Below are 24751 nucleotides of genomic sequence, written 5' to 3' on the forward strand. Positions count from 1 at the left end.
GAAGAGGCAGGAATTGAGCCCAGGATAAATGGATGGATGGTGGGTGAGTAGAGCCCATGTGCTTTTACTGACATCCCTCATGCAGCAGAAAGTTTATTCTACAAGTAAGGAGCTCAGCCATGCACTGCTGCTGGGGAAAGGGGGAGGGTCCTTTGTGTGCAGCTCACTCACATCTCCAACACACGCTGTGGCGTGCTCACAAAACACTTTTTTTATTACAGGGATAGATCATAATCGGACACAAAGCAAAGATCGGCTATAAGACACAAATAGTCATTCGCTGTCAGAAAACACTTTGCAGGCTACACAGGGCTTTGGAAGTTGCTTGCATGCAGATCAGAGGGGGTTAAAGTCTGTCTGAGCAGAACTGAAGGGAGGGGTCCTTATGATCGCAGTCCCGGGATGCAAAGTGACAGAGGCAGAGCATTCACTTTGACAGCAGCATAGGAAGCAAATGTCCACACAGACAACACAACCTGTCCCCCTGTCTGTCTGTGCAGACACCCCCTATGCCCTGTACACAGCCTGCACCTTTCTCCCTCTTCATTGTCCGATGGTCAGTGGGGGGATGATGAAGATGAGGAATTAAATGTCCAGTCACCAGTGTGTCCTGGCATGTCCTCCGATCTGTCACTTCTCTAAGTTGTCCTGTTTACCCAGCAGCATCATCGAATGATCTTCAAATAGACCCTGCTCGGGTCGTGCATTCCATCCAAGCGGCGGAGACATCACTTCCAGCTTCTCACTGGCCCAGATAAACCGGAAGTGACGTCAGGAGGGAAAGCCCTGCCCATGTCCTACGGCGGTGCCAAGCAACATAAACACAGCAAGAAGAATGAGCCTATGAGAGTGTAGAGGCGCACTGCATAGTGCCACAAAGCAGCAGAAAACCCCCCAAATGAAGCATTTCGCCTGCAATCATGTAATTGCATTATAAAAGGTAAATGAATAAATTGTGTTTGAAGCGCTTCACAATGTGGTAAATTCATGAAAAATTGACTCTTAAACACTGATAGCTATATAATCAAAATAATCCAGCAGTGTTAAAAAAATGCAATCTAAAAAATATATATGTGACACCATGTGCATAATTGTATAAATAAATACTAATGTGTTGAAAATAAAGTCACTTTTAGTGATAATCCACAAAGCGTGAATAAATACATCAGACAACCAAAAAACACATGAAAATTAGCTTTTAGTCCCAAGCAGCAAAGTTTTTGAATAGCACACAATTGCTTAATTGGAGTGCTTTTTGGCAATTTTAAACGATAATGTTCCTTTGCTTTAGTCACATCAGATGTAACGATCCCCGTCAGACATCATATGTAAAGCAAATAAAAGAAAAAAAATCATTGCACAATGCTCTTAATAACAAGGTACACAGGCAAACATGTGTTAGATCCACTCACGTGCGCCCAATAGTGAAAGGCATATGCAGGTGTATAGAGCAGTTAGCCGCCTTGGACACAGGCAGAATCGCTGCAGCACACAGCTAGATACTGACGATCTGCATAGAGCGTCCTTGGCTCCTCCCACGCGTTGCGTCACGGTCACGTGATAATGTCTGACGGGGATCGTTACATCTGATGTGACTAAAGCAAAGGAACATTATCGTTTAAAATTGCCAAAAAGCACTCCAATTAAGCAATTGTATGCTATTCAAAAACTTTGCTGCTTAGGACTAAAAGCTAATTTTCATGTGTTTTTTGGTTGTCTGATGTATTTATTCACGCTTTGTGGATTATCACTAGAAGTGACTTTATTTTCAACACATTAGTATTTATTTATTTATACAATTATGCACATGGTGTCACATATATATTTTTTAGATTGCATTTTTTTAACACTGCTGGATTATTTTGATTATATAGCTACCAGTGTTTAAGAGCCAATTTTTCATGAATTTACCACATTGTGAAGCGCTTCAAACACAATTTATTCATTTACCTTTTATAGTGATTCTGAACACATTTTTTTGAGAGCAGCCTCACTTTTTTGATGTGTATATTTATTAGTTATTAACCATCACAGCGCTTTGTGTTTTTTATTTATTTTTTTGCATGTAATTGCATTGGCGTCACGCTTCCCATAGTGCACTGTCCGGCTCCCGAACACAGTGCACTTAAAGGACTCAGTTTGTCATTGACTTTTGGCCTGTCCATGGCCCCAAAGCATTTACCAAGCTGTTGGCTTTGATTCTGTGGTGTTGACAACCCCAGGTATCCCTGTTGTGGAGTACGTGGATGACCTACTTCTCAGGGAGCAATCATCTCAGAAACTTCCATCAAATGTCCAGCAGACAAGGTAGATCCTAGAATTTGGCACAGCACCTGGAGTATTTAGGCTTAGTCCTCGACATAGCACAGTTGAAGGTACTGCTTCCACAGCAGAAATGCCTTACTCTTCAATTCCATATTGAGTCCTTGAGGTTGTTGAAAAGTCCCTCGATTCAGGGCTGCATGAAAGTGCTGGGAGAATGGACCCTTCACTCAGAGGTGTTCAGAGATTTATCTTGGACACCAGATGTGGATCTCTTGGTGTGCAGATTCAAAAACAAATTTGACTGGTTTGTGTCCCAAGCCAGGGATCCTCTAGCATTTGCGGTGGATGCCCTGGTGACCCCTTAAGATTCACTTTCCCTGATCTATGCCTTCTTTTCACTGCAACTTTTCCCTTGCCTATTGTGCAGGATAAAGGTGGAGGGATTCTGATCACACCATCTTGGCCAAGAAAAATGTGGTATGTAAACCTTGTAATTTTCTTGGCAGATGAGCAGTTGACTCTTCCAAATCGGCCAGGCATGCTGTCAATCCTGCTTTACAGTCGCTGGCTTTGAAGGCATGGCTGTTGAAACCCAAGTCCTGAGGAATAGGGGCATTTCTAACGCTGTAATCCCTACCCTTCTTAAAGCTAGAAAGTCAGCCTTCAGGAAAGTTGTATAATCGTACATGGAAGGGTTATTTCACATAGTGTGAAAGGTGTCTTTGGCTTTGAGTACCATATCTCGGATTTGGCCATTCTATTTCAGAGACTTATCACTTCTCACTCCTTGGTTAGTCTTTTTGTGCAGGGTGTCAGTGATGTTTCCGCCTATGCAGTTTTCCTTGTCTCAATGGGACCTTAACCTGGTCTGGTCTATTTTGCCGTTTTCTTCTTTAAAACTCTCAAAGAAATTCCCTTCTCGCTCCTTACATGAGGTTTTATTTTTAGCTGCCATAACCTCGGCTTGTAAGGTCTTGGATTTTGCTGTGCTTTCCTGCAAGGAACCCTACCTGGTTCTTCCCCAGAAGAAGGTGGTGTTGAGGCCTCTGTCCTCTTTCCTACCCAAGTTTGGTTTCTATGTTGAACCTGAATCGGGACATTTTGATGCTATCTTTTTGTACTAATCCTAAGGAAAAGGTACTCCACTCTATGGATAATGTTCAAGTTTATCTGAAGTCTGCAGCTTTAACAGTTTAAATCCCTGTTTGTTCTGCCTGAGGTCACTGGCAAGGTTCAGGCTGCTCCTCAATCAGCTGTTTTTAGGTGGATTCATCAGCTCATTTATCAGACCTGTGGTATCAAGGGCAAGGTCCCTCCTTTTCTGGTCAATGCCCAATTCACAATGAGTGTCTGCTTTCTGAGCTACCTAGTATTCTCTTCACACATTTCTAGAGTTCCACCAGGTAGATTATGATTCTCTGGAATGATTGTTTTTGGCTTTGTTTTGTAGGCAGCTTTTTAGTGAGGTTCCCCCTCTTCTGTTTTGATTTTTCCTCTAGATTGTAAGTGTACTGTCTGCCCTCATGTTGTAAACGCTGCGCAAACTGTTGGATATGGAGATACATAGAGATATATCTATATCTATATCTAATTTTATTATTATAATAATAATTTTTGGGTGTTGCTGAGTTGCCGAACCATCACATGCCAAGCAGTCATGAATATTAACTCCTGTGTCTGCGTGGTTTTCTGCCTGGTACTCTGGTTTCCGCCCAAACTATAAATACATGCTGGTAGGTTATTGGCTCCTGCCTAAATTTGGTCTAGCATGTGTTGGGGACCATAGTTTGTAAATTCCTTGAGGGCAGGGACTGATGTGAATGAACAATATATGTGTAAACCTCTGCGGAAATATATTGGCAATCTATAAATGCCTCCTAATCCAATAAAATACAGCTAAGGCAAAAATTGTAAATTGCCTGCTCTTTTATGCTAGTTTTCCTAAATGCAACCCAAATCTGAAACACAAATTTTGCATTGTACAGAAGCAGCTCCCCATATTTTTTTCCTAAAGATCTGTTTAGTTTTCCTTGCCATCATATGTACCATAATAAAAGTGCACACTCTCATTACAACCCCTCTGTAGATAATGCTGAACTTTACCTCTTTGGATGTGTATCGCAGCCGCCTCTGCTGGTATGACTACATCGAGGTCAGAGACGGACATTGGAAAAAAGCTCCTCTCATTGGTACTTTCCTTTTTGTTCTGTAATAGCAGCTGTTTTTATGCTGAAAAAAGGTTTAAATAGAACTGTACATTTATAATTGCTGCTTCTTTTCTTAGGACGGTACTGTGGAGAAAAGATCCCTGAACCCATTATATCCAGTGATAGTCGTTTGTGGATTGAGTTCCGAAGCAGCAGCAACTATGTGGGGAAGGGATTCCATGCTGTGTATGAAGGTAAGTGGGGAAAGTGGCCAGTGACTGCAATCCAGGAATAAGGAGTTGGGCAAGTTTAAAAAAAGCTCAGTTTTTTTAAACACTGGTCTAAAAATAAATACATACAGTAAGCATTAAGAAAGCTTTCTTAATTCTGCTTCATTTTGTACAGATTCATCAACATGCTAATGACAGTTTTTTTAAATAAAAACTTTCTGCTTACATTCCATACCTTATTTTAGACCCAGTGTCATCATTAGATCTCACTGACTCTCAATGTAATGCAGGCAGACCATGGCCAGTTGAGGAGCGGCCTGCAGGCCTCATAGATTCCTGAAAACATCACAGCACCCTGCTTCAATACTACTTCTAAATACCTGCCCACTGTTTGCACTGAGGGCTCTTGAAAGAAGTTATGCAAGTATCAAAATGCCTTCATGGGCAGTTGTCAGTTTAAAGGCATTCTGGGCAGATTGTATTTGCATGCACACACCACCTTAGGCAATGCTGGTCCTCCATGAAGAAGTAACATCCAATGAATGGAATGGGTGTGCTAAAGACAGCTGTGCTAGGGAGGAAAAAGCTAGATGATACTGTATGTCCTCCAGCCAGGAAATGGGACAGGTTCTGTCTGACTTCCTGCAACTTCTAATGCATACTATGAGAACCTCAAAATGTATAGTGATATGAGTAAGCAATTTAAGCATAGTATAGGAGCCTGTACAACTGTGCAAGACTGATGGTAAGGCTGGAGTTCAGCTTTAAAGCATCCCTTAGCTTCAGTCAGGGAATGGTGAACAGAACTAAACCTGTGTGTTGTCTATGCCACGTAAAGCCCCAGGTTCTCTAGCCTCCGCCACTTCCAACAGCCGAACATACTCCTTTTTTTTTTTTTTTTTTTTCCTTGGCTCCCTAATATTCCATTCAGTGCCTGAATGCAAACAATTTGGTGCTGTTAGATTTGGTTGGGTTCTCTTCCCTCTTGGCTGATGTGTTTACTAGTCAAGGTATTTGCAGACCGTGATTGCAAAGGCCATAAGCATGTTCTGCACCCTCTCCTGCAGGTTCTTTATCTGATTTCCCTGCAGCCTTAGCAGGTTCTGAGCCATTGGATTGTCTGATTCAAAATCACTGGAATCTTCCTTATGAGCTTGAGGAGTCGCAGTCTACTGTTATCACTTCACGTTAAAGAAGACAGTTTCCGTGCTTACTCATGCAGTGAGCACCACTTTGAAACCAAAGGATTAGCCTGTTGCTTCTATCTGCGTGCGGTTTCCAGCCTTGGGTCATTTAGGACCCTAAAGCACCTTTTTGCTCTTTTTGTTTTTTTTTTTTTTTTATTGCAAACCATTTCTATGCAAACTAAGCTCCCCTCTAAGCACTTGTTAGCCTTGTATCTGGTACAAATTTTATTAAAAGGTGGTTCGTTCCCTCTGTGTGTATCTGGACATGTCTTACCTTAATAAGGTGATTTAATGTTCCGGTGGAGGATGTACCTGCTTTTAAGGACCTTACCAATAAGTGATTGGAAGTTCTTATCAGAACTCTGTTCTAACTTGTGGGTCCTGCCTTACATCCAATGCTGGCTATAATTTTACTTGCCCAAATTTGGTCCATGAATTCCAGATAGAATTTGCAAGATGTCATTGTCCCTCTTCATCAGGGAGACTTTAATGCTTCTGTGAACATGAAAGATGCTTACTTGTGTGCCCACCTCTTTCTAGCACATCGGTACTTTCTGAAGTTTGCTGTAGAACCATTGCAATTCGAATTTGTGGACCTGCCACTCGCCCTATCATAGCACCTTGGATGTTCACCTAGGTGTTGGCCCTGTTGCCCCCGTGGCATCCTCATTATGGGATACCTAAACAACCACCTGTTGAGAGAACAGTCAGTGTGGGCTCTGGCAGACCATGTTTCTCTGACTCTTGAGACCTTGCAGTGGTTTAGGCAGATCCTGAAACTTCAGAAATCATTGCTAAAATCAACATATTGATTGATGCATGTAGAGTAGGTCTGGTCCTGGACATGTCTTAGGCCACAGTGTTCCTTCCCCGGGAGACGCTTAGGACATCCAGGCTTGGGTGCGGACTCTTCGATTCGATTCAGAAGCCTTTCAACTCTCCCTAATCGGCATGAGATTATTGGCGCTGACTTTATCCTACGTTTGCCCTCCTTTCTTTCCAGATTTCTGCAATGAAAGTTATGTCACAGTGGGACTCATTGATGCCAAAGACCAGGCTTGGTAGCTCAGGAATCCAGCTCTGGAGCTGAAGGAAGTCATTTCTTCTGGTTTGTTTTTTTTTTTTTTTTTTTTTTTTTTGAAGGATTCTCACAGCTAATGCCAGTCTGTTGGGCTGGAGCAGGGTTGCAAATCTCCCGCATCATTTTTTACTGACAAAACATGGAAAACTTACTGGCGGAGCAAATTTTTTTTTACTGGCACCCTGAGAAATTATAGAACTCCTATTGAAAAATAACAGTGAATATTTGAAGAGTATAAACATGATATAGAAACACTGACAATACCTGTAACAAAGTAATTTGCTTGATGTACACTTAAAAACTCAACACAACATGAAATTATCGGCCCCTGATATTTACTAAAAAAAAAATCACTGATTTTTACAAACTGTCAGTAAAATTGCTGGTGCTTGGCAGTCAGTGCGGGCATCTTGTTTGAAAAGAACCTCCACTCCCAATAAATTTCTTGGAGCTTGTGGATATTCCTTAAGCACTGGACTAACTTGTTGAAGGGCCATCTAATCCAAATTCAATCAAAGGCACAGCGTAAATCGACTGTCATGAAGGAACCAGGAGTCTTGCTGTGGCAAGAGGTCGATCAGTTACTGTCTTGGGCTTAACTTCTTCATCCTGCTTAATGGGCTCTGTATCTGTGTCCATGCACCCGTTCCTGTATACCTGTGTCAAATTCGGCTGTGCAAATGAGCCTGCCCTATTCAAGCAGCAATAGGGAGCAATATACATACTATGTGTGGCTTATTTTATTGGAAACCAACGCTATTCGTTGTAATGTAATATTGTCTATATCTTTGTATAATAAATTAACTATTTTTCCAATAATATTTTGTATTCCTTTTCTGGTACCTATAAAGTCTGCTCCAACGTTTATCCTTTTTTCATTAGTAATTTCATATGGATGTGGTACCCCCTTGGCCCTTTCTTTTATCTATATGTGCAAATGAGCCATTACAGCCAATGCATGTTCATTCACTTTATATGGATGCCTGCACACAGCTCAGCGATAATGCAAAAAGTAAACAAGAGGTTGTTCATACTGCATGGGGCTGTGTGAATGAGCCCATATGATGCGTTTTGTCAGTATTAACTCAACAGTTTTTGTTTATTTGAGGCCCTTCTTTAATAGTTTTTACATTTTGATCCTGCCAGCGGACTGGTTAATCTTTCTACTTTAACATGCTGACAATGCTGTTGTCGCACTCTGGGATAGTAGTTTTGTATAGACAGTAGTTTTAAATGGACTGCATTAGCCATGATACTTTGTCTTTTGTTTATATCTATATATTTTTTTTTTTTTCAGCTCTGTGTGGAGGAGAGATGAAGAAGGATAATGGTCACATACAATCTCCAAATTATCCAGATGATTACAGACCCAACAAGTCCTGTGTGTGGAAGTTGAGAGTGTCTGAAGGTTTCAATATCGGAGTTACTTTCCAGTCTTTTGAGGTCAGAGACAAATGGAGTATGCACTGGAGTGGAATAGTCCTGTATCATTTTCTTGATCTGTTTGCCCTTTCTTCGCTTTCTCAGTTTTTTTTTTTGGTTTTTGTTCTTTTACTCTCTTGGGCCCTTTACCTTTTCTGTTTTGCGTCCTTTCTCATACGGTTTCGTTTTCACTTGCGTTTTTTTTTTCTCTGTCTTACTAACTTTGTCTCGGTCTTTCACTTTGTCTCAACAACCAATTGTACCTAATATTGACAGCTTGTTGCTTTTAAGCCGTGTCTGTTGATGTCAGTGGAAGTATGTAAATGTGGATTCCTTCAAGGGCTTTCTGATTTCTACATTAATCTGTTCACCCTTTTTCCAAATCGTTCTTTCCTTTCGTTCTTTCCTTTCGTTCTTTCCTTTCGTTCTTTCCTTTCGTTCTTTCCTTTCGTTCTTTCTTTTCGTTCTTTCTTTTCGTTCTTTCTTTTCGTTTTTTCTTTTCGTTCTTTCTTTTCGTTCTTTCTTTTCGTTCTTTCTGTTCGTTCTTTCTGTTCGTTCTTTCATTCGTTCGTTCTTTCTTTCTTTCGTTTTCTTTTTTTCTTTCGTTTTCTTTTTTTCTTTAGTTTTCTTTCTTTCGTTTCTTTCTTTCGTTCTTTCTTTCGTTTCGTTCTTTCTTTCTTTCGTTTCGTTCTTTCTTTCGTTTCGGTTCTTTCTTTCGTTTCGTTTCGTTTCGTTCTTTCGTTTCGTTCTTTCTTTCGTTTCGTTCTTTCTTTCGTTCTTGTTCTTTAAATGGGAATATACAAAGTTTCAACTAAATTGTTTTTGCCACTGGTGACAGGTCACAGAAGTTGAAACTCTCATTTCCCTATTTTTTTTCTATTTGATTGTTAACCATTAAAAGCCACCTTAATTTCCTTCCCAATTGACTCCAATGCATTTCATCAAAATAGCAACATTTTATGGATTGGGAAATGAAAATCACAGTGAACAGTAGTGATAAAAACTCGTTTATTCTTCAGATTGAGCGCCACGACAGCTGCGCATATGATTATCTTGAGATTCGGGATGGTAATACTGAATTCAGCCCCCTAATTGGTCGTTTCTGCGGCTATGACAAGCCTGATGACCTGAAGAGCTCCAGCAATCAGCTTTGGGTTAAGTTTGTGTCTGATGGATCCATCAACAAGGCAGGCTTCTCCATCCATTTCTTCAAAGGTCAGTAAAACTAAGGCCTCACACCAAGGGTACCGTGTGACCATAGAACACATATAATCTTGCATTTACGCAGTGACTGTATTTGAAAAATCACTGTCTCAACATATCAGTTAGGTCCCAAATTACCACATTTGTGAATTATAAACTGTCACCTGTAAGAGCTGTCTTTGCTTAAAGTAAATCTGTTAGAAAAAATGTTAAAGATAAAATCATTGCACACTGAGAGCAAAATAAGCAGCCAACACGTCACTAGACATACAGTGCAAAATGGAAATGTAAGACAAAAGTGTGGCGCTAAGTGAGCAAGTGAATAACGTATGAACCTGATAAGGTAAAATAGGCAGTGCAAAATTGAATGTGAACAAAACCAAAACGTAAAAGTCCAAAGTGAATAATAAACATCTATGGAAAGTCCATTAGATTTCAGAATAAATTGAAATGGTCTTTCTTGGATACTCCGGAATGAATCTTGAAAATACGGTCGAAATGGTAAAGTGTTCACGCTTACAAGATTTGATGATTCCAAAACATGCGATGAATCACATCAAATGGTGCGCATGAAAAACAAATGATCCGTACATAGTCTGATACTGTTTGACGTTTAATGGTAAAAAAGGGGGTTTACAGCAAATCTGAAAAAACACACTTGTAAATAAAATGAGTATAAACAACGATTCCAAGAGCATAACCAGATGCGTTTCTTCCTATTGGACATCATCTGAGGTCCCCCAGATGTCCAATAGGACAAAACGCTTCAGGTGATGCTCTTGGAATCGTTGCTTATACTCTTATTTGCAAGCTTGATTTTTTTTTTTCTTATTTACTGTAAGTGTAAACCCCCTTTTTTACCATTAAACGTCAAACAGTATCACACTGTGCGGATCATTTGTTTTTCATGCGCACCATTTGATGTGATTCATCGCATGTTTTGGAGTCCATCATGGATACCTGACAGTCTTCATTCAACATCTTAACATTTTTCCAGTGCTGTGAGTTCCTGTTTAAGGTTATTCCCTCAAGAGTGCCTGTTTGACCCACATGCTATATGGTACGTGCGTCCATCGAATCTGGTAAGCATGAACACTTTACCATTTTGACTGTATTTTCAAGATTCATTCCGGATTATCCAAGAAAGACCATTTCAATTTATTCTGAACTCTAATGGACTTTCCATAGATGTTTGTTATTCACTTTGGACTTTTACGTTTTGGTTTTGTTCACATTCAATTTTGCACTGCCTATTTTACCTTATCAGGTTCATACGTTATTCACTTGCTCACTTGGTGCCACACTTTTGTCTTTTAAACCGGTTAGAAGCCTAGTCATTTGAAATGGGCATATGATTAAAAAAATACCTTAATTGAAAACTGCATATTTAAACATTCAGTAGATCCAGAGATGTAGGCTGAATTTTTATATGTAAATCTCAACTTTTCCTGCAAATGGGTTTTTTTTTTTTTTTGGCCCAACCCTTGTCACCTCTCAAGCATCCATTGGTAACTTGAAGTGAATGGTGGACACATTTAACTAATTGGGAACTCTACTCAGGTGCAGTGTTATTTCGGTGACTGGAGGAAACATTATGTAGTGTGTCTGTATCCCCACATAAGCCCATCATCTGGTTAGTTTAGAAAGGTCAAACCTATTACTCCAAAAGCTGAAATTTATACTCATGTCATGGTTACCCCAGTCAGCAGTCCAAAAAGAAACATGACCTGGGTAGAGAGCACAGTCCCTTCCAAGGGGGCTAAATAGACCTGTGGGATATGCACGGATTTCAAGTATGACGATAGCCTAAGGTTGGGTGGTGTGCAGGAAAAGGAGGACTCCAGTCACACACTGGCATAGCTAAGCTACTGTAGCTGAAGACCATTTAAATTGGACCTGGGAGAAGTAGTGATGGTAGATATGCAGGCAGCAAGAGAAGTCTCCTGTGCTGTCACAATGTGTCACAGCAGACAGATTGGGACACACTGGTGATGTGCATTTTATCGCTCAGAAATCTGCCATAAGAACATTCATAGTTTTGAAGGAACTAGCAGTTTGCTTTTACCATCATTAAAAACCCATGTAGGTAAATGACAAAATGGCTCATGACACCGCAAAGTGTGTGCTCCCGCCTCCTGGGGCCTTGCATGTGGGACACATGCACAGTAGGGGTATTTGGTGCATGCACAGTAGGGCCACTACCTTTCAGTGCTCTGCTGGCTGGCACATGTGCAGCAGGAGCGGCTGGCTCCTGTCCCTTTTTGAGATCTGGCACTGTGCCCAGCAGACTCGTACAAATTGGGGTCAAGCACAGTGTCCCTGAGCCCCTACTGCGCTTGTTCTAGCCAGGCACAGCACCAGACCTCAGAATGACAGGAGCCTCTGGCATAGGAACCCCTACTGTGCATGTGCCAGTGGCGTACAGCGCTAGCAGCCCTACTGCTGTACACAGGGTGTGCTCCTGAGGGGAAAAAAGCGTTATAAGGTAACGATTGGAAGTTGCATACACAGTATGTCTCTGTGTTTCAGTGCACTGTAGGTGTGGGTTTGGGAGGAAATGCCTTGCATTGCAATTGTACATCTATCTTGCCGTATTACATGGTGTGAATAAGCCCTAAGTATTTAGCTGTGACTTTTTACTTTTTAAGTACATATGACCGCTAGTGGTACAGTACAGGGAGTAGTAGTACACAGTAGTGTAGCTCTCGCACAAGCTGTGGAACAATTTGTAACGATTTATGGTTATATTACAGATGCTAAAGATGTGTCTATATGCCTGGAATTCTGCTTGAATAGTTAAAAGACCCCAGTGAATTCTTGTGGTTTACGCCAGAAACTCTGGCCACCACTGTGGCTCAGCCCCATGAAGTAACCCAATGACAGTCTGGGGTGATGTCATCATGGTGAACCAGGAGAAGTTCTCATCACAGGGTGGAAACTCAGTCATGATGCCGTAGAGTTCATTTTATAAGGAAGGCAGCATGAATGACTAAATGCACTTTTGTACTGTGTCTGCTTTCATCATTAACATTATGTATTCCTGTGGCAGCTGTTGGATTGATAGATTTTTCCATAGTTCATTGCCCAGTAAATGTGCGCTTGTAAAAATACCAAGATAGGCCGTGGTATTCGGTTCTAGAAAAAGTTCCCTGAGAGAAGTAGTAGATAGACCAGGCCTTTTGTTATCAATATTGGCTGTACCTGTACAAGAGGAGGAAGCTAATGCATCTTGCATGATGCAACCAATCGAATACTATCTAGCAGCTTTTAATGACAGGATCAGACTGATGTCTGCAAAACAGACAAGTTGGGGGCTCTTTTTTTTTTTTTTTTTTTTTTTACTAAAGTATTTTAGGGTGTTCACACAATAGAATGTGAATAATGATGGTTTAATTCACAGACATTACTTTTTTTCTTTATTTAACTGAGCAACTTGCAAGTATTTTTTTTTTCCCTCAGAGAATACGTGCAGGAATACAACCATTCACCCCACTTTTTGTGGATAGGCATTCATTTACAGTGGCTTGCGAAAGTATTTGGCCCCCTTGAACTTTTCAACCTTTTACCACATTTCAGGCTTCAAACATAAAGATATAAAATTTTATTTTTTTTGTGAAGAATCACCAACAAGTGGGACACAATTGTGAAGTGGAACGAAATCTATTGGATATTTTAAACTTTTTTAGCAATTAAAAAACTGAAAAGTGGTGCGTGCAAAATTATTCGGCCCCTTTACTTTCAGTGCAGCAAACTCACTCCAGAAGTTCAGCGAGGATCTCTGAATGATCCAATGCTGTCCTAAATGACTGATGGTGATAAACAGAATCCACCTGTGTGTAATCAAGTCTCTGTATAAATGCACCTGCTCTGTGATAGTCTCAGGGTTCTGTTGAAAGCGCAGAGAGCATCATGAAGACCAAGGAACACACCAGGCAGGTCCGTAATACTGTTGTGGAGAAGTTTAAATCCGGATTTGGATACAAAAAGATTTCCCAAGCTTTAAACATCCCAAGGAGCACTGTGCAAGCGATCATTTTGAAATGGAAGGAGTATCAGACCACTGCAAATCTACCAAGACCTGGCTGTCCCTCTAAACTTTCAGCTCAGACAAGGAGAAGACTGATCAGAGATGCAGCCAAGAGGCCCATGATCACTCTGGATGAACTGCAGAGAACTACAGCTGAGGTGGGAGAGTCTGTCCATAGGACAACAATCAGTCGTACACTGCACAAATCTGGCCTTTATGGAAGAGTGGCAAGAAGAAAGCCATTTCTCAAAGATATCCATAAAAAGTCTCATCTAAAGTTTGCCACAAGCCACCTGGGAGACACACCAAACATGTGGAAGAAGGTGCTCTGGTCCGATGAAACCAAAATCGAACTTTTTGGCCACAATGCAAAACGATATGTTTGGCGTAAAAGCAACACAGCTCATCACACTCAACACACCATCCCCACTGTCAAACATAGTGGTGGCAGGGACAGGGAAGATGGATAAAATTGAGGGGAAGATGGATGCAGCCAAATACAGGACCATTCTGGATGAAAACCTGTTGGAGTCTGCAAAAGACCTGAAACTGGGACGGAGATCTATCTTCCAACAAGACAATGATCCCAAACATACAGCAAAATCTACAAAGGAGTGGTTCACAAATAAACGTTTCCTGGTGTTAGAATGGCCAAGTCAAAGTCCAGGCCTGAATCCAATCGAGAATCTGTGGAAAGAGCTGAAAACTGCTGTTCACAAATGCTCTCCATCCAACCTCACTGAGCTCGAGCTGTTTTGCAAGGAAGAATGGGCAAGAATTTCAGTCTCTCGATGTGCAAAACTGATAGAGACATACCCCAAGCGACTTGCAGCTTTAATCGCAGCAAAAGGTGGCTCTACAAAGTAACGCAAGGGGGGAGAATAATTTTGCACGCCCCACTTTTCATTTTTTTATTAGTTAAAAAAGTTTCAAAAATCCAAAAGATTTCATTCCACTTCACAATTGTGTCCCACTTGTTGGTGATTCTTCACAAAAAATAAAAATGTTATATCTTTATGTTTGAAGCCTGAAATGTGGCAAAAGGTTGAAAAGTTCAAGGGGGCCGAATACTTTCGCAAGCCACTGTAAGTGTGAAGTGGCAGTGAGTGCAGTGCATATGACAATTTGTGCAGGAAAGAAGTACGGTGTGAATGGCAGTGTGTGCAGGAAAAGTGTGTACAGTGTATGACATGTGTAGGAAATGAGTGAAGTGGGTATGACTGAGTAGTATATGCAGGAGAGGAGTGCGGAGTGTATGACAACAGGTAGTATGTTCAAGAGGAGTTTTTGATGGCAGATAGTATGAAGGTACATGGTGTGAATGAGCATTAATTCAATGCTCCATCACTGCAACGGCCACTGGCATGCAAAGAGACAGCAATTGATGTTAGCTGTCAGCACCAGAGCCTCCACCCTCCTGCACACTTCACCCCCTTCTGTGCCTCTGTCAGCTTGCCTGCCTAACAACTTTCCACCCTCTTGACTGTCCATAACATCCCACCAGCTTACCTCCCCATACACATCCAGTACTGGAGGTTACATCCGTCCTGCCGATATCAGAGGCTTGACAGTGATCTCCCTTCCTACCTGCACATGTTTCAATAGCAGCCTACAGTAGAAGTGCTTAGCCTCCACCTCTCAGCTGTTCCTGCAGCCAGCACAAGAGTTTCATATATATATATATATATAAATTCGGTCTTCTGTGTTTACAAATGGCGGAACTCTGTTCCACCATGTTCAAGCTGAAAAAAAGTGGCACTGGATCAGATGTTAATGAGACAATTGACTTATACTGCTGCCTTTTGGATGACCCTGGCAAACAAATTTAAAATGTTAGCCAATCCGATATAACCCCTTCCCACGATGCGTCAGTTTTTTGCTAGTAACCCAATAATGGGTACACGCGATTTGAATATGGCTGACATTCAAACAGGGTGTACAGCTACCTGTCTGACAGAGGGCGGTCCAATGTCTAGATTGTGTCGAAGGGACATGCTGAGAAACCAGCAGCCAATGGCTGTGAGTGCTAAGTGTGTTCTAGGCGGGGGAAAGTATTGCAGCCCCCCCGCCAGAACGCAATAGCACAGCGGGAAAATCACCGCACTAACATTGCATAGTTAGTACAGCGACTGCCCAGATTTTTTTTTTTTCTTTCAAGCCCGCTGGGTTGAATGGAGAAAAAAAAAAAACTTTGTGTACCCGGCTTAAGAGGAGAAAACTTTACCCTATTTTACTAGACCTTTTTACTTCTAGCTATTTTTTTTTTCTCATTTCCTCTATTGACCACGCTACTTGAACTATTTCTATTGTCTTCAGGTGTTTTACTGCTTCACTTAACTTTTGGTGGACTGTTATTTAGTCCTTTTTATTGTTTGAGGCCCACGGTTCTTAGGTACACTGTTTACTCTGAGTTGTTGCTGACCTAATCCATAGCTTCAGGTTTCTGTTTTTTGGTGCTCTGCCTTTACTGATAGGTTCCCTGCTTTGATAGGCCCTTCATCTAGCTTTGAAATTAGGCTTGGTTCTTTTTAGCCTATGTGTAGTATAAATTTCATGGTGCTTAGATTTCTCTGTGGCTTACCAACCCCTCAGTTGGATTGCTTTTGGATATTCCAATTGTCTCTGATATATATTTTATCTTTTATCCTTTTAGTGAACAGGTGAAAAAACAGGATTTGCCATCACATCTTTTTGTTGGAGTTCATTAGGGTCGCAGGTCTAACCCCTCTGTGTTTGTGATCTAATCCTCTGTTGCTTTCTCCCAAACTAAAGTATGGTGGGAGGGGAAGGGATATCCGATTGGCTAATGACCTTTTTGTTTGCCAGTGTCCAGTCCCACCTTTAGGCCCCTTTTACATGGGCCATCTGATCCGGTCCACCTATTCATTTTGCAGGTGGACCTGATAGGACCCGCCTGTCTCCTCTATGGGCAATCGGATTTAAACAGACTTGTATCCTTTTACACCTGGCTACCTCTAAAACCGATCCAGCAAAAACAAAGGAGATCTGTCCCCCTTCATCTGGCTGAATCGGAGGGCTGTCGGGTGTAAATTACCAGCTGCTCCATTTAGATCCGACTGTCCATAGAGCAGATTGGGCGGTGTCTGTGTCCACGCTATATAAGCTGAGTGAACGTGGACCTGTCATCCGGTTGCTCTGATCAGGCATCAATTCAAATATCCCCTGCTGAGAAACTGCACCCAGCCCATGTGAAGAGGGCCTTAAAGGCACTAGTATGATCCAGTGGTCTCTGATTTATATCTGATCCTGTGTCCCTTTTAATAAAAACAGAAAAGTGGTCATGGGACTTTAAATGAGGTGGGTCACAGGGTAAATTGATGATTTTATTATGAATTTCAAGAATAGGCAGAAATGCATTGCAAAAAAATAATTGTACATCCATCCGCAATAAAAACATAAAACATACATATACAGTATAGAAAATGCATGTATAGTATAGCAAGGCATTACACACATGATATTTATAGGATGTCCTAATAAAATATGATGTATCATCATATATTAGGATATACCATGAATATTGTGTGTAATGCCTTGCTATACTGTACATGCAGACCACTTTTCTGTTTTTATTTGCCTAATTAGGGATGGAGCTGGGTTGCGGTGCATGCCTCAGATAATTTTCTCTTTTGCTGCTGTGTCCCTTAATGAGCACCAAGAAACTTTTTGCGATGAGTACAAAGGTCCTGTTTTTTTTGTTTTTTGTTTTTTTGCTAGCAGTCTCATTTTCACACACTTTCCAGAGAGAGGCTTGACTGCTCTCTTTAGAAAGCTCAGGCCATTTGGGCAAACCAGGCAGGCTGTCACTTCTATAACCTATTAATCTAACCCGTAGTGCTCCGGAAACCCTTATCGTGCAGTAAGGCTCTGTTTCCACTACTGCGAGTTGTAGTGCGACTTGACACATGTGAAGCCGCATGACAAGTCAAAATCCATGTATTTCAATGGTCCCCGTTCTAATTGGTGTGACTTAAGTCGCAGCGACTCCAAAAAAGGTTCTTGTAGTACTTTGTTCCGACTTCGGTGCAACTTGTTCTCCCATGATTCTCACCAGTCGTATGACATTGCATCAAAAATCGCATTGCAAAGTTGCACTGTCAATTGCGCGACTTTGGGGTCGCAATAATGGAAACCGAGCCTAAATGGTTATTTGTAAAGCAAAACTTGTTCACACATAACAACAAATAGAAAACATGTTTAAAAACTCATTAACAATTATGAGTCTGTCATAGAAGCACCATGCTTATCTCATGCTATTATCAGCACTTGCATGGTGAAAGGTTAGTTTCTTCATCTGCAATATTGGGGAATCTGACAAATGGCAAATCAATTAGCTGATCACTTTGAAGGAAAGCCTCATCTGGGATGAGGAGGAGATCTGTCTACCCTTGAAGCTAATGTAATCCAACACCAGCCCCAACAATTGTGTTCAGTTGTGATTGTTTAATTTGTGTACCATGCAAAAATGCATCCTTTTCCAAGGGAATGATCATCAGATATTTACTAACAGGATGAAAACATTTCCTGATTATCATTCATTTCAGTCACCAATGAAGAAGGGTTAGAACATTAGTAGGGTTTGGGAGATTTGCCTTCGGAAAGAGGAAGTGAGGGTAAGATTCTCATTGGAGGTAGCGGTTTCAAAGGTGGTTGTTGAAGGTGAAATTTACCTTTTTACTTTGCAGAGGATTTCCTCACATCCTGTTGTGTCTCTGGGGTAGGGAGTGAGAACAAATCTTTGCACTTGCCAGCAAAATTAAAACTTGGATTAACTCTCAATCCTGTCCTTCTCCTAAAACACATATTGATTTCTTCTGCAGAGGTGGATGAATGTTCCCGTCCTCATAAAGGTGGCTGTGAGCAGCGCTGTGTGAACACACTGGGCAGTTATAAGTGTGCTTGTGAGCCAGGGTACGAGCTGGCACCAGACAAGAAGTCTTGTGAAGGTGAGGTATATATTCCCTACAGTAGATGTGAACCTTTAATGAAAAACGGTTCCCTAAAGCACTGTGTAAAGAATTACCTTTTTTTTTTTTTTTTTGTTTTTTTTGTTTTTTTTTTTTTAATACTTTGTGCTGCTAATCTTCTGCAACCACTTAAAGGCAAAATATATAAACTCCGAATCACCTGGAAGTATGCTTTGCTTCACTTCTGAGTTTTATTCCCATCTACATAAACCTTAATTCATTTTCATCAGTGGTCTCCAAACTGCGGCCTGGGGGCCATATGTGTCCCTTTGCATGCCCTTATCTGACGTTTGGAGCACTATTCCACCAACTGACACCAATGATGGGGTCAGCAGGGGGAATGGTGCCCCATCAATGGGGCTCTATTCTTCCAATTGATGCCAACAATTGGGCACTATTCCTCCCAATAAAACCAATGATGGGGCACTGATGCCGGGGCATTTTCTACTTCCACTGGCCACAACCCAGCCCCTCTAAAGGCTGAAGGACAGTAAAATGGCACTTTGCTTGGAAAGTTTGGAGACCCCTGATCTAGATCATTGCTTTTGCGAAGTGTTTTTGGTGCCACTGTACCCCTTTTCAGTTCTGTATACCTTTTCAGCTGCCTGCGGTGGTTTCCTGACCAAACTGAATGGATCCATTACTAGCCCGGGGTGGCCGAAGGAGTACCCACCCAATAAGAATTGTATCTGGCAGCTGGTGGCACCCACTCAGTTCCGCATCTCTTTGAAGTTTGACAAGTTTGAGACTGAAGGCAATGATGTGAGTCCTAGTCTACAGTCCCCATGTTTTCCCCATTCTTCTAAATATTTCTTTACAGTGTACAAATCTTCGCTTCTCCCTTTTGGAATTCACTTTCTACAGTGCCTCTGAAATAAAATAAATCCAGATATGTGCTAATTTTTCTCATACGCTACACCATCTGTTGAGACCTTTTAGTATATATTTCATAAAACTGTCTAGCATTAAAGGAGTTCAGCTCAACACAAGATGACTTGCACAACAGGTATTAAAGTCATACTAAACACAAAACCAAAAATGTAATGTATTGCAGCTTACCAATTGTTAGATGTGGTGTCTGCATTAGTTTTGTTGTCTTAGACTTTTTTTTTTTTTCTCTGTTTTCACCTGGTGATCTGACCAGTAACACACCTCCCGCATTAGAGTGCCCCCACTCTGGATGAACGAGCACAGGGGGCACCTTTTGGACAGCATCATTCAGTCTGGGAGGAGGGGGGAGTGTTAGATGCACCAGCAGATTTAATTACACTAACACATTAAAACCAAACGCCAACTAAAACCCTATTAGAAGTTACCTTTTAGGATAAAGGTCTTTTATAAATAAAAGCTGATCATTGTAAGCACCCCTGTCACTGGTAAATGATTTGTCACGTCTCTAACTGCAAAGAGAGCTTGTTCTTTTGAAAAAACATCAGACTTACTGGCCAGATCACCAGATGAAAATAGAAGGAAGAAAGCCTAAAAAGACTAAGGCTGCCATAACATCTAAGCATTGGTAAGCTGAAATATAATGTTTAAAATTGTTTCTATTAAATTAGTAAATGAGTTCAGTTGACAATATCAATACCACCCCCCCCCCTTTAATGTATATGAAAAATAGATAAGTAGAGTTCCTGGGATTTTGGAGGCGTTGAGACCTATCAGAGTAATACGGACGACAATATTGTTAACTATCACATTTATTGAAAAATCATCTAAAAGTTTGGGGTAACCCCCTAAAAACATAGATTTCAGCAGACCATATTGATGGATACCAACCCTATGATAGTAAGGCCCCCCCCTCCCCCCTTTTAACATTAGTATGGTTATGCAAAACAAGAATAAAACTGTTCAAGATGTGTACAACCAAACAAAGGTAGGTGGGGTCACTGCGATGCTTTAACCCAATGTGTTTCACATTAATTGCTTCCTCAGGGGATCATGGGGTGCTCTCAAGGGGGTGGTTTACTATCTGGGGTGCTTTTACTATCATGGGGTTGGTGTTCATAAATGTGGTCTGCTGAAATCTAAGTTTTTAGGGGGTTACCCCAAACTCTTTTAGATTATTTTTTAATAAATGTGATAGTTTTAACAATATTGTTGTCAGTATTACTCTGTTGAAAGGTCTCAACGCCTCTAAAATCCCACTCTACTTATCTATTTTTCCTATACATTAAGGGATGTTGTGTTGATGATATCAACTGAACTCATTTACTAGTTAATGCAGTAATAAACCCATAACAAAACATTTACCATGTTGCAGCTTACCAGAGCTTAGATGTTATGGCTGCATTGCTCTGATAGAGGGTCTCAACACCTCTAAAATAATGCTTTAAATCTAATTCTATGTGTTTAAAAGTTGGCATGCCTTATTTGTGGTATGCATTTTACCAGGGCCACCATTAGAAATCATAGGACCCCTGTGGTGTCTCCCATTCCCAAAGCCTGGTGTCTCCTCATGCACTACTGTAAGCACAATAGTGGGGTGCTACCCCATCTGCCTCTGTGCACCCAGTCTATCAATCCTTGCCTGTGGTATAACCCCATGTGCCCCACTCCTGAAGAGAGAGCTATTAAAAAAGACTTCCTTTGAGTACCGAAGAGTTTGCACCTTCTGCAGTTCTTGGGAAAATTTCACCCTATAAGGCACAAGTAATTGTGCTGGGAAGTGTCCAATAAGACGTTACCCAACATGTAGCTCCCTTTCCTAGACTGCCAACTGATCATGGGGGTAGGGGAGGGAAGGAAGAGGTATGCTCAGAGTACTTTTGAACAACATTTGTCAAGTCAACCAATGTACTGAGAACTTTTGTATGAATGTACATATGAATATTCATAGGAACATTAATTTGAGAATCTGCTAGTGTATGCCCACCTTCAGACTGATGCTGCACTGTTTCCTTGCACTCTACTGAAATAACGCTAGGCAGACTTTTCCAGAGCTTTTTTTATGGAGGGGGGGATTGGCTGATCAGCTGTGAAGGATTTTCCTGGCCGACAATAGTAGTTACGCCTTGATAAGCCTGGTGCCGGGTGCGCCTGCTCAATTCATAGACTTGGGCGCTTCCCTATGTATGCGTTTGCATCTGGAAATGTTTCTTTGCACTCAGATGCTTATGTACATCCAAACACTAATCTAAAATCTGTGGGCAGCTGAGGAGTCAGCAGTTCCTAGTATCTCCACTGTGTACAACGAGGCATAGAGGAGATGCCAAGTCATTGAAAAAAAAACTCAGCTAGTAGGTACAGCTGCCCAAAATAAAACAAGGGAGTTGAGTACGGGGTTAATCTCTTTATTTTATGAATCTTCCTCTCCTCTCTTCCATTACTGTCACATATCTCATATTCCATATTTGACCTTATCTCTCTCACAACTGCTCAGGTTTGCAAATATGATTACGTGGAGATTCGCAGCGGTTTGACAGCCGATGCTAAACTGCTTGGGACATTTTGTGGAGCAGAGCTCCCCCCAGTGATCACTTCTCAGTACAACAACATGCGTATAGAGTTCAAATCTGACAACACCGTGTCCAAGAAAGGATTTCGGGCCACATACTACTCAGGTGAGCCTCTTCTCTGCATGCTCATCTTCTGTCTTCTGTGCCTGAATATTGTGGGTGGTGGGGGTGGGGCGGGGGGGGCTTTAGAAGGTGCACCAAGGAAAACTTGATTGACTTTTTTTTAGCATGATGACCATACCATCCTGGTCATAATCTGCATTGCTCTGTGATTTCATTACCTCTCTACTGACCTTGCTACTGCATCAGGGTGACAAGCTTACCTATGTCTTATTTTGTTCAGTGGGGGAAATATCAAGATCAGATTTCCCAATAATGCTGCCATGGTTATAGCAGTGCAGGTTTTCCTAGTGAAGTTCTGACTGGCCTCAGAGCAATACCAAGTGCTACCATAAACTTGAAAGGTCAGCGAAAGAGAGCAGCAGTAGTAACCAAAGCAAGTTTTTAAGTCTGTAGGGTAGCTGCCTGTCTTCCACCATAACAATAAGACACTTGAGCCACCTAAAAAGGGCCAGATCATGCAAATGTCGTCTCATGTCTGTGAGGTGCATTTGGTTTAAGCTTCCCTTAGCTATTAGTGATTTAGAATGGATAAAGCAGAAACGTGCATGCTCGTATCAGCCAAATCTGTTTGTATAGACCCAGCAAAGCTGACTATATCTTGGAGGAACAGTAGTGATTTCCCAACAGAATTCATGCCAGATTACAATTCCCTTAATGCTTCTTTGAGGTCTGTTGGCCCGCAGTCACTTTTAGACCGGGTTCACACCAGTGCGAATTTGATGTGGATTCCCTGCATCCAATTCGCAATAGCAGGAGATTTTGACTTGCTCTCCATGGAGCCGGTTCACATATCTCTGCAGCAGGTCCAATGGGTTTTGCACCAAAAACGCTGTACATCTTTTGGTTAGTTTCAGGTCAATTCAGCCCAAAATTCGGGCTGAAATCAGTCCTGAAATGGTGAACCAGGATGCACCAGACCCCTGCTGTGAGATAGATGCGGCAATGGTGTGAACCCAGCCTGAGACTGCCTAACGGTTTCTATTTCTTTTTGACTGCCATCAGCTACCGAAGGCAATGACATCAAGTGCCTGTGTAGCTTAAGTGAGCATTTACCAATGACCAGACTGACCTCACTTGGTGGCCGTTTACAGGGTTACAGAACATGGACAGATTTCCATGCAAGTCTCTGGAGGAACTTTAACTTTACAGAGGTTGAATGCTGACAGATGTTCACATGTAACTAAATGTGTTTAAGGAAAATTCCCCTTTGGGTCATTTTTGTTAGTGGTGGATGGGTGGCTTTAGTAAATGGAAAATTTGGATCTTTTAAAAGGTAGCATTCAAATTTTAAGGGTTTATGTTTAGCTTGTCTTATTTAAGACCGCATGTACTGTTGGGGGTCTATTATTGAGGAAATCTGATCTGCAGGACATAGGTATCCATACAAGCATGGTGTTATAAGGAAAATGTAACTATGTGTACACGTCTGCACCTTGCTCTAGAGACAAGCAAATCCATTCAGGTCACTTTACTGTACTTTCATCTGAGATTTTATACTTGCATTCCAGAGGTCACTGTGGCTGTGCGTCAGTTTGCTTGTCTGTAGTGCATTCAAGACTCAGACACTGAAAATACTGATATCTCTTGTCGTGTAAGAAAATTGTTCTTGTTCGCTGCAACCAGTCCTGTTCTTTTTCATACTTTTTTTTTTTTTTTTTTTTTTTTGTTTTTTTTTGTTTTTCCACCATGACTGGAAAATGCCACTGGCAAGTGGATTGGTTGCAGAGGGCAATTAGAACACACTTCTTTCAAATAATTTTAATATATGAACTATAATATTTAATGAGCTGAATGAAACCTCAATCAGAAGCTTTTGAGGTGATGGTCATTTAGGAACCACAAGGGACTTGATCGGGTCAATTTTAATACAGCCTAGACTGTGTAGTATTGCAGCAATCCCAACCTTCTCATAGTAAAGTAATAATATATACTGGTAAATTTTAGTTTGTGGATCAACCCGGTCCCATCCCTTGAATGGTTGCATGCAGGGCTTGGCATTTACGCTGCATGATGTCCTTTTCTTTGCACGATTATGCCTCAGCTTCTGGCTCCCAGCTCTGCATCATGGATCAGAACGAGGAAACTGTTACACTCCCCTCCCCTGTCCCCGGCTCACTCCTTTCTTTGTCTGTCCCCCATCCCTCTCTCTGTGTATCTTCTTTTTTCTCTTTACTACTCTTTTTCTCAATCCTCTTATCTTCTCTTTATACTGCTGGTCTACTTCACAATTCCTTCTCCTCCTTCGTGCAACCATCTATCTCCGTCACTTCACTCTCCTCTTCATTCCTCTACTCCCTCTTTCCTTTGTGTTCTGCCCTTCCCTCTACTCTCCCCTCTCTTCCACCTTCTCTCATTACAGAGATGAAGAACAAACAGAAGTTATTACAGCTGCAAAAAATGAACCAGCAGCCTCAACAGCCGAAAAAGGCTTTACCTCGGAACCGTCCCCGAATGAGAACGAGGACAACGAAAAAGACTCGCTCCCCTTAATGAAAGCCCCCGTCCTAACTTTAACCCCCATCGACTCCATATAACTCATTCTCCTTCCTCTTAACCCAGTCCGACTCCTCATTCTGTCTCCCATCTTTTATCCGTCCAGCTTACATGTCGTACAGTGCAT

General features: G+C 41.5%; 1 protein-coding gene across 1 annotated transcript in view; it reads left to right on the forward strand.

Annotated features, from left to right (window-relative positions):
- The window catches only part of BMP1 (bone morphogenetic protein 1), a gene marked incomplete in the record, with an annotated part of 156797 nt that overhangs the window by 76112 nt on the left and 55934 nt on the right, over nucleotides 1-24751 (forward strand). The window contains 7 exon segments of the mRNA XM_073622269.1: nucleotides 4352-4454; nucleotides 4550-4666; nucleotides 8208-8353; nucleotides 9352-9547; nucleotides 18404-18529; nucleotides 19152-19312; nucleotides 21933-22113. Of these exon segments, the coding sequence (XP_073478370.1) occupies nucleotides 4352-4454; nucleotides 4550-4666; nucleotides 8208-8353; nucleotides 9352-9547; nucleotides 18404-18529; nucleotides 19152-19312; nucleotides 21933-22113 (1030 nt within the window).

Source organism: Aquarana catesbeiana, linkage group LG03, assembly GCF_042186555.1.
Source record: "Aquarana catesbeiana isolate 2022-GZ linkage group LG03, ASM4218655v1, whole genome shotgun sequence".
Lineage (NCBI taxonomy): Eukaryota > Metazoa > Chordata > Amphibia > Anura > Ranidae > Aquarana > Aquarana catesbeiana.